At 48.2% G+C, this 10,200-nt stretch overlaps 1 protein-coding gene across 1 annotated transcript in view; it reads left to right on the forward strand.

Moving 5' to 3' along the window:
- Positions 1-9,719, forward strand: part of Il31 (interleukin 31) — a gene marked incomplete at its 5' end in the record, with an annotated part of 12,744 nt that extends 3,025 nt beyond the window's left edge. The window contains 2 exons of the mRNA XM_085678480.2: positions 7,732-7,898; positions 9,134-9,719. Of these exons, the coding sequence (XP_085534606.2) occupies positions 7,732-7,898; positions 9,134-9,460 (494 nt within the window). The remainder of the gene's footprint in view (positions 1-7,731; positions 7,899-9,133) is intronic.
- Positions 9,720-10,200: the final 481 nt, after the last annotated feature.

The raw sequence follows: 10,200 nt of genomic DNA on the forward strand, positions 1-10,200 counted from the left end.
GCACCACCACTGCCTGGCCCAACATGAAATTTTAAGAAAACTATAGCTCTCTTGAGAAAGCTTATTTCGCCTTCCCAAGGACCTGAATCCAGTCTCCACAAAAAAGGCGAAATGATTGGCATTGTGGCGTAACAATGGTCAGAATTCCGGCAGATCATGGAGGGGCCATGAACAGACAGCGGAAAAGAAGCAGTGAGGCGACAACATGAGGTCACTGGGACTGCACTGGGACTCTCTTGATAACCGTAAATTTGCTGTATGGACAGTGGGAAATTCCTAGAATCCCAGCTCTAGGGAGGTGGAGGCAGGAGGATCACCAGTATGGGTTACATAGTGAGACTCCCTTCTCATAAAACAATTGCTGCACAAGACTGGGCCTGTTGACAGAGTGTCATGGAGGGATGGAGGGCTCATGGCCCCCACCCCTCCCTGAGGATTTATGTAAGTTCAGGGATTGAGGCATTTTCCTCAGTGGTGTAGCCGCCCATAAGGTGCTCGTTCAGTTGCAAACAATTTTCCCTGTTCCTATAAGAAACCCTATGAAAGTTATCAGGTCATTTAAACAGGCAAGATATTTAGAAGGGGACACTAGCTGGTGGGAGAAAGGGGAACAGAGGAAGAGGAAGGGAGATAAAATGGCAGCCAAGCGCATGCGTGTATATGTGTGTGTGTGTGTGTGTGTGTGTGAATATGATCAAAATACATTACATACATACATGAAACTGTCATAGTGAAACCCATTATTATGTAAAATTAACATATACTAATAAAAACAGTCTGAGTTCTTGGAAGATGAGGCAGGAGGATTATTGTAAGTTCAAAGCCTGGGCCACACAGTGAGTTTCAGGTTAGCTGGGGCTACAAAGTGACACCCTTATCTGAAAAACAAAGTCAACGAAAATCCAGCCTGCCACCGGCAAGTCTTCTGGTCGGTTTCTAACAGACCCAGGAGGAAGCTATAGACTGGAGCTCCTGTTCTCATCCGGGGCTCCAGGTCTTGTACCAAGCTCACACCTTTATTTAAGTCAAATTTGTTTGCTTTCGTACATTCCATTGAGGTACCTCTATCCTAAGCCAACAATGGCATCTCTGCCTTTCTCTCTGTCCTAATTTTGTGTGGGTTCTGCTTGCCATACTGTATTTGTTCTTTGAGACAGGGTCTCATAGACCCAGGAGGGCCTCCAGCTGGCTACATAGGAAAGAGGACCTTGACCTTCTGGTCCTCCTGTCTTCTCTCCACCTCTCAAGTTCTGAGAAGGTGAGTGTGCACCATCTTGCCTTCCTTCCTCCAGTTTTGGTGGCCGCTTGGATGGATCCACAGAGCCTCAGAAGGTAGGCAAGCCCTGTACCGTGGTGCTACATCTTGTCCTTAGGGCTCACGTGACTGGGCTAAACCAATCGAAGTAGCCAGATAATTTCTGCATCTTCAAGTAACCTGATTACTAAACCCGATCTCCTCTCCAGGGACCCTTTTGCCACAAAATGTAACATGGCGGGCATAGACAACAGCGGTCCCAGGACTGCATACTGCTGCCTTTACCATAAGAGTAAATTAAGTTGTGATTTGGAAAGTGAGGCAAAGAGCAAGGACTAACCACTCTGTGGAGAGGCATGGTCGAGGAAGAGTCAGGGTGTATGCATGTAGTCCCAGGACCCAAGAGGCAGGAGGATCCCTGTGAGTCTGAGGCTAGCCTTAGTTATGAGGTAAATTCCAAAACAAGCTAGGCTAAGAGTGAAACACTTCCAAGAAGCACGGGGGAGAAAATGGAAAAGAGAAGCTGGCAGCAAAGGTGGGAGTGAGGGTGGCAGGGGGCTCCTGGCGGTGTGCCCTCTATTATGGCGGTGTGCCCTCTATTATGGCGGTGTGCCCTCTATTATGGCGGCGTGCCCTCTATTATGGCGGCGTGCCCTCTATTATGGCGGCGTGCCCTCTATTATGGCGGTGTGCCCTCTATTATGGCGGTGTGCCCTCTATTATGTATCTTGGGCACTATGAACTGCCCACACCTGACCTCAGTCTGAGCTCTGGACTCCAGTGTCCTGGCCCATTTGTCACAGAACAGATAGACGGACAATGGCGTCCAGGTGAACTCTTCCTAGCAGGGCTCTCTACTTCCTGTCTGCAGACTTCTTTCCTCATCTCGAACCATCTGCCTGTTAGGCCCAGATCTGCGAAGTCCCCCCAAAACCAACAAGAAGACTGAGTCCCATATGTAAAAACAAAGAGCCTTTATTTTATGCAAGTTTGCAAACTTGGTCTCTCTGCATGGCCAACGTATTGGAATAAACACAGAGCCCTGAGCTCAGTTAGAGCTGGGTCTTTATAGTAGTAAAGGTGGGGTAAGGGGTTTCTGAGGTTCAGGACCCCTGGTTGGTTGACATTTGTCTAGGGGTGTCCTGATGAGTGTGTGCTGTCAGGTGATCCTATCTACAATGGTTGGAATGGTAGGTTCCTTTAGCTGGTCTGTTCCTGGGTGATGCTCAGGTAATCTCAGTTTGTGGTTTTTCCTGCAACTAGGCATTGCTCCAGGGTAAACTCCTGAGACTCAGGCCTCCATTAAACTTATTAATGTCTGCGTCCTACACTGGCAGGTGATAATAGTTGGAAGTAAAGAACTTCCTTTGGGTGCTCTGTTTCTATTTAGCTTATCATGGCTGGCTCCTACGCTCACAAACCCGGGAGTTATCCTTGGTCTGTCCCTCTGATTCATCTCTGCATTAGCGCACAAATTCTGACATCATCTCTCCGTCTACCCAGCTCCCAGGAGTCCAGGCTGTCCTGCCCTCCCACCTGGACACGTGTGTAACCTCTTAGCTCCCTGCTTCCATCTTCGCTCCTCTCTTCACCCAGCAGCCTATTATTTCTCTCTTTTCAGAAGCACACTGGATCCTCGGTGTCCCTACCTAAAGCTAACTGGTGGTGTCTTTGTCAAGGCCTCGAGGTCCTTCATGTGGGGCCTCTGCCCACATTTCCACCACCTTCTTCTTCTCCCTCCTCACTCCAGATACCATGGCCTTGGAGGAACACCAAGCCGGCTTCTGTAGCTGTCTATTCTCTACCTTGGAACAATGTCCCCAGCTTGACCAACAGCTTTTCTTACTCTCCAGGTTGCAGTTTCTCCCTTCCTTCCTTCCTTCCTTTCTTCCTTCCTTCCTTCCTTCCTTCCTTCCTTCCTTCCTTCCTTCCTTCCTTCCTTTCTTTGAGACAGGGTTTCTCTGTAGCTCAAGAGCCTGTCCTGGAACTACCTCTGTAGACCAGGCTGACCTCGAACTCACAGAGATCCACCTGCCTCTGCCTCCCGAGTGCTGGAAATAAGGGCGTGCGCCACCACTGCCCGGCCAGGTCTCACTCTTAATCAACCAATCAGTTAATTGTTAAGTCAGTTTTTCTTGGATGATCTCACACTGTAGCCCAGGCTAACCTGAAACTTACTACGTAATACAGGTTGGCTTCAAACTGTTTGTGAGCCATCAAGCCTGGCTTTAGTTTCAACGTCTGATCCCTTGACTTAGGGGATCAGACACACCACTCTCTTGCTAGTCGTGTGGCAGTTACTGGTAATTTTGTTGTTGCTGGATGTTTTCTAATTTGCGAACACTTTTTAATCCTGTCCCTTGACCTTTGGGATGTTAGGCTCTTAAGGACAGGGACTTTGTTGAGACTCTTCCTGAGGACCCAGAAGAGAACACAGCTAACACTCAAAATAAGAGTAAAGGTGGAACATTTAATCCCAGCACTCAGGAGTCAGATGCAGGTGGAGCTTGCTGAATTCAAGGCCATCTTGGTCTACAGCCTGAGTTCAAAACAGAGAAACCCTGTTTTGAAAAAAGACAACAACAATAAATAAATAAGTCGGGAGCTCTCTCGGCTCTCTTTCATGGCATCACCTAGGTGGTTGGCTGCGTCAAGATGAAGCTGCATGTCACTTTCCCAGCCACGGCTGCCAGAAACTCATTGAAGTGGACGATGAATGCAAATCATATACTTTTTACGAGAAGCCCAGAAGCCCGTGGCCGCAGCAGCAGCAGCTGATGCTCTGGTGGAGAATGGAAGGACCATGTGGTCCAGATCGGCTGCTTCTGTTGTTACTCGCAGTTTTTGGAAGTAACTTGCTCACACTTCCTGCTTACTCAGTTAATATTATTTCCTTTGTGGGTCTCTGAGGGAGTTGAAGACTAGAGAGTTACAGCTTCCCTTGTTTGCCTGACGCAGCAGAAAGCAAGTTATGACAGAAAGTAAATTAGGTACAAGACTTTGGACTCACAAGATAGGATGGATATGGAGTATTTTCTCTGAATTTGTCAAACGCAAATGGACCAGATATTGTTGATGTATTTATTGCCTGTGTATATTGTGTGCAGTCATTGTACTTATTCTGTATAGTTTTCTTATATTAGTTGTAGCCCTCTTTTTTATTAGACAAAAAGAGGAAATGTAGTGGCATTTCTAATGTATTTTAGTGAATGAAGACTGTCTTTACCAACAAACAGCACCGACTGCAGTGTTCCTGCTGTTGAATGAAGGGGGCCTCCTTCTCCTCCTCTTCTTTTCCTTCTTCTCCTTTCATTATTCTTTCTTTTCTTTCTTTCTTTTTTTTTCTGAGACAGGGTTTCTCTGTGTAGCCCTGGCTGTCCTAGAACTCGCTCTGTAGACAAGGCTGGCCTCAAAGTCAGAGATTCACCTACTTCTCTACTTCTGTCTGGTTCTGCTGGGATCAAAGGCACACACTGTTCCTGCTTGGCGAGTGAGGAGCACTGTTCCTGCCTGGCGAGTGAGGAGCACTGTTCCCGCCCGGCGAGTGAGGAGCACTCTTGTTATGGATCAAGGAGAACTGGAGGGCGGAAGCACAGTCTGTTCAGGATGCCTTGTGGGTGCCAATCTGAGTGTCTCACCTTGGCTGTTGTAAAAGAGGGAGAGAAAGATCACTCCTGGGCTGACAGATTCTACTGTGGGCCTCAGCAGTTGTGGTTCCAAAGAGGCAGCAGAATCCGAAAGCTTTTCTGTCTCTTTAAAGGAGACGATGTTCACCAATATCTTGTCGGAAGCCCTTAAACAAAGGAGGTAAGAGGCCCAGGACCAGTGCACCCAAGCTCTCCTGTGTTATTCCTCCACGCACGTGTCCTGTAACACAGATGCTGATGTATTGCTCTGAAGAAACAACACACATAGAAAAATAAGAGGCTGCAGAAGATGCTAAACTTTTGATCAAGAGAATGAAGGAAGCCAAAGAAAAATACCAAGAACAGATTACCAAGAAATGGAGGCTATCCTTCCTGAAAGGAGCTACTTCTAAGTCTGAGTTCAGTCCACTAGCCTTTAAGAGTGACACACAGCTGGGCATGGGGGCACACACCTTTAATGCCAGCACTAGGGAGGCAGGAACGGGAGGACCTCTGTGAGTTGGAGGTCAGCCTGCTTTATGTACAGAGTTCCAGGACAGCCAGGGCTACATAGAGAGACTCTGTCTGAAAAAACTCAAAACCAAAACAGCCAACAAACAAAAATAAAATAAAAAAACCCGGTCAGAGGCAGAGGCAGGTGGATCTCTGTGAGTTCGAGACCAGCCTGGTCTACAAGAGCTAGTTCCACAGGCGCCAAAGCTACAGAGAAACCCTGTCTCAAAAAACCGGAAAAAAAAAGCCCAAACCTCCAAAAGGAGTAACAAATAAATTATCAGACCCAGAATCTTCAAAAACTAACAAAGAAGAATAAATGGGAAGCTAGAGAGACACCTTGGCGTTTGCTGCTCTCATAGAGGACCTGAGTTCAGTTCCCAGTACACACGCTGGGCAGCTCACAACCACCAGTAACTCCAGCTTCAGGAGAACGGATGCCTTCTTCTGGCCTCCATAGGCATTGGCTACACGCGCGCGCGCACACACACACACACACACACACACACACACACATGCACACGCGCACATACACACACACACACTAAATCTTAACAAAAAGAATAAATGTTTTCAATAATATTTTTTTAAACACTGGGGATTGAATTAGAGCTTTGGGCATGTGAGGGGCATGTTCACTATTGATGGATAAACCCAGCCTAACAAAGAACTTTCTTCTTTGACTTACAGTCTCACTCTGCCCTGCCTGGGCTGCAGCTCACTGTGTAGTCAAGGCTGGTCCCAAATTTGCATCAATCCTCCCTCTTCTGCTTCCTGAAAGTTGGGATTATATGTTTGAGCTACCATGCCTGACTGAATAACTCTTCTTTTATTTAAATTTATTTTATGTGTATGGGTAGGTTTGTTGTTTTTGTTTTTGTTTTTCCAGACAGGGTTTCTCTGTGTAACAGTTCTGGCTGTCCTGGAATTCACTAGTAGACAAGGCTGACCTCAAACTCACCGATATCCGCCTGCCTCTGACTCTCAAATGCTGGGATTAAAGGTGCGCTCCACCACTACCCAGCGTGTATGGGTGTTTTACGTGCATGTATATTTGTGCACCATGTGCATGCCTGGTACCCACGGAGGCCAAAAGAGGGCACTGGATTCCCCTGGAACTGGAGTCAAAGATGGTGATGAGCTGCTAGTGGGAGCTGGGAATCAAACCCAGGTCCTCTGGAAGAGCAGCCAGTGCTCTTAACCACTGAGCCATCTCTCCAAACCATGAAAAACTCTTTCATTTTAAAAAAATAGTTAAAGGATATTTTGATTCTAAAGGTGACAGAAGAATGTCTTACTTACTTTGCATGTGTGATTTGAAATTCAGTAGTAAATGTTTCTTCAAGGCTCAAAAAATAGTTTCTTTTTCAGACAGTGATTTTCTATTAGGTCAAAGCTGGCTTTGAATTTGTGACCCTCTGGTCTCAGCCTCCTGAGCACTAAGTTACAGGTGTGTGCCATCTCGCTGTGTTCTGATAATCAGCCACCCTCCTTACTCCCATTACTTGGGAAATGGAAGACACCATCACAAAATAACTCTTGAGCTGGCTTTGGTTCTAGAGCTAGAAGTTGTGAAGTCGCAGGTGAGAATCCAGGGACACGAGCAAGCATCGTAGCGTGGAATCTTTGCCCGCACACCTACACAGCGCTGATCGGAGCCGTCCCACGTTCACTGGCGTGGATGTGCGTCAGGAATGCCCACAGATGGATCGCTCTGCAGATTTCACAGTGACTCTGTGCCTACACATGGCCTCCCAGAAATTCCCTGCAGGGCATTGACCCTCAGCCCCCGCTAAGCCACTTGGTGGTAGAATTCTTCAACACTGGGCTTCGAAATTTCCTCTCACTAAGCCAACAAGCACTTTCCAAGAAGAAAGAGATGCCCAAGATGCATGTGCCTTCCTGTGTGGTATGTGTGTGTATCTGTGTGTGTGTACGCACGTGTATGGCTGTGACTCAAGCCTTTGCCTGCCTTGAGGGTAACCTCAGTACTTCCTTCCAGCCCCGCTTTCCCCGAGCGTGGCTGGCAGGGCTTTGAAAGTGTTTTCTGGAGAAAAGCTGAGCAATGGTTTCGCCATGGGCGGGCCTGTGATCTCCCTCACGGTGTCGGCCCTTTATATATTGCCTGGTGGCCATGGCGAACACATCAAGCTCCAGAGGCCACACGTGAAGCAGGTTTTCCTCACTCTCTGGCCATCAGCATGATCTTCCGCACAGGTATCACCGGTTCTGTAGTTCACATGGCTTCAGCTCTGTGGCTCTCAGGGGAATGAGACAGGAACAGCTACACCAGGCAGAGCTGACCCATGAGCTCATGGCATCCCTCTCTCTCTCCAGGATTGACGAAGCCTGCCTGGGTGCTGCTCTGCTGCATAGGAACCTTGCTGGCCACCTGCGGTCCATCCTTTGCTGCACCTACAACAAACAGTGCACCTACAGCAAACATGACAAAAATTATACTTGAACACTTGAAACTTGAATCTAAGGAACTGTATGAAGACTACGTAAGTGCCCTTGAGGTCTCTTTTCCAAATCACTTCTTTAAATGCCTTATTTTGCTTTCCAGAATGGCTATTCTTTCCCGATGTGAAACCAGCTACAGCAGTCAGGGTGGAATGGGAAGGAATCAGACAGGCTGCTGTGGGGATGCTTATGAGGGGATCAGTGTACTAACAGAGAAGGCGGAGGCAGACTAGTGAAGGGACCCAGGCACCAGCCACTTTCCCCAGATGACAGGATGTGTGTGCAGCTCACAACCTTCCTTATCGCACATCTACCTGGCGGTCTGTGCTCCCACAGACAGCGTTCCTGCTGGAAGCACGGCTTCAGAGATGGGCCGGCTCCAGTCAGGAATCCCCCTGCGAAGGAGCAGAAGATGTCCTAGGGGAAGCGGGTTGAGAAAATCCTCCCTTGGGTTGCTGGTGCCTCTGGCTAGTTCAAAGCAGTTAACTAACTAGGTAACTATCTGTGTGAGCTGTTGGAACTTGCTGGAAGGCCCTCTTCCTTGGCAGGTGCTGGCAGGAGCATAGCACAAGACCCAGTAAGTGTGAATACCACACTTCCTCCAGACCTCTCAGATAGCTTCAGAAAAACAGCGCCCAGATGGGAAATGGCATTGATATTATCATTGACCTTGTTGTCCACCTGGCGGCATTGAAGCTTTGTCCCTGGCTTAAATAGACACAGACGTAGAGGTGCTGAGCAAGGTGAGGCTGATGTGGTCTTAGCAATTTGGTTTTACCCAAAAGCTGTCAGTTTTGAGGAAGAGGGAGGGTAAGGAAGGACTTCGAGTCCTTCGTTTGTTTGAGAAACTCTCTAGCTTCTCAGAGGCCTGTGCAGGCCACATAAACCATCTTCCGTGGTACCAGTGGCCTTCATACAGAGGCATGAAGAGGAGGGAGCTGTGTGCAAACTCAGATAAGCCCCCTTTGTCCTTTACCTCAGCCTCTAAGCATCTAAGCGCAGTTTACGGAAGGCTGGGTGGCTTCAGCTAGGTAGGTAGGAGCGTTAACATGGCCGACCTGGGTGGGTGTGCCATGTCTTCTAGCTTATAAACCTGCCTTAGATTCCCGCAGACACGGGGTTAGTGGTGGCCCGAGCCTCACAGGGATGCTGTGTCAATTAGCTGATGTCTGAGTCAGGCTTGACACAGAGGAAGCCTGGAACAAGCTGCTCAGATCTCTAGGGCTATCACAAACCTGATCCTCACAGTATTTCAAACCTTTCCCTCTCTCTACAGAAGAAAAACAGCTCGGGCGAGGTGCCGATCGACCAGTCCCTCCAGCTGCCCTGCTTCACCCTGGGCTGCCACGCGTCAGCCAGCATCTCCATCATCCAGGCCTATCTGGAGGAGGTCAGAAGGCTGAGCGAGAACAGAATAGACACCTCCAAAGTCATAAAACGACTCCGTGATATCACGTGCTCCGACATCAGCTGTTCCAATCCAACGAAACCGAGCATCTCTGGGCCTGAAAAATTCTATGAGCGTAAAAGCTTCAAACTGACTGTTTTGAAACAGTTCTCAGACTGCATGGAAAAACTGAAGCCGAAGGACAGGATATGCTGAGTGAGGGGGCGGAGCTCTAGCGGAGAGTCCATGTCGGAGGGCTGAACTTGTACCACAGACTTAACTCGAAAGAGGCTGTGCCGTTGTGACAAGCCTTGTTATTTATGATATTTTTATTCTGTCCACGGAACCCTTATTCTTCCGCCCTTGCCGGGGCTGGAAGTGGCAGCTATATTTATTTATTGGTATTTATGTGCTGAGGTGTTCATGCTCCGAGGAGGAGCCCTCAGGGTCTATTTAATAAATTATTTTGACATGATCTCATAATCTGGTTTGGAGTTTGTGATGGCATTGGAATTAGAGTGTGGGAATCCAGACTGGACGGTGTTGCTGAATGGGAATGTTCTGGAAATGGCTAGTGTTCTGTTGCTGTCATTTCCCTCCACTAGACAGGCAGACAATTAATCCCAGCAGCAGCAGGCATCTGTTAAGCATTTTCTTTAGTCCAGGTCATAAGCATGGCCAATGTCATTTTGGTATGTAAGATGAGAAACTGAGGCAAGGAATCATTTAGTCACTACTCAGGGCTCCACAGCTGCTTATAGTGTAACCCAGATTCCAGGTTGTACTTCACTGTCCTACCTGACCTTAGTTCTTCTGGGTAGTGGCTGGGTCTCAAGGGCGTTCAATGTCATGCTGGTACAGGGCGGTAACTCAGTGTCCCCTGCAGAATTCCCACTGCATTCCCAGGTCTTCACCCGCTCCACCACTTCAGTAGGGGCAGCCAACATGCTGTTGAG

The sequence above is a fragment of the Myodes glareolus genome, chromosome 2 (assembly GCF_982192425.1).
Source record: "Myodes glareolus chromosome 2, mMyoGla1.1, whole genome shotgun sequence".
NCBI classification, from domain to species: Eukaryota; Metazoa; Chordata; class Mammalia; order Rodentia; family Cricetidae; genus Myodes; species Myodes glareolus.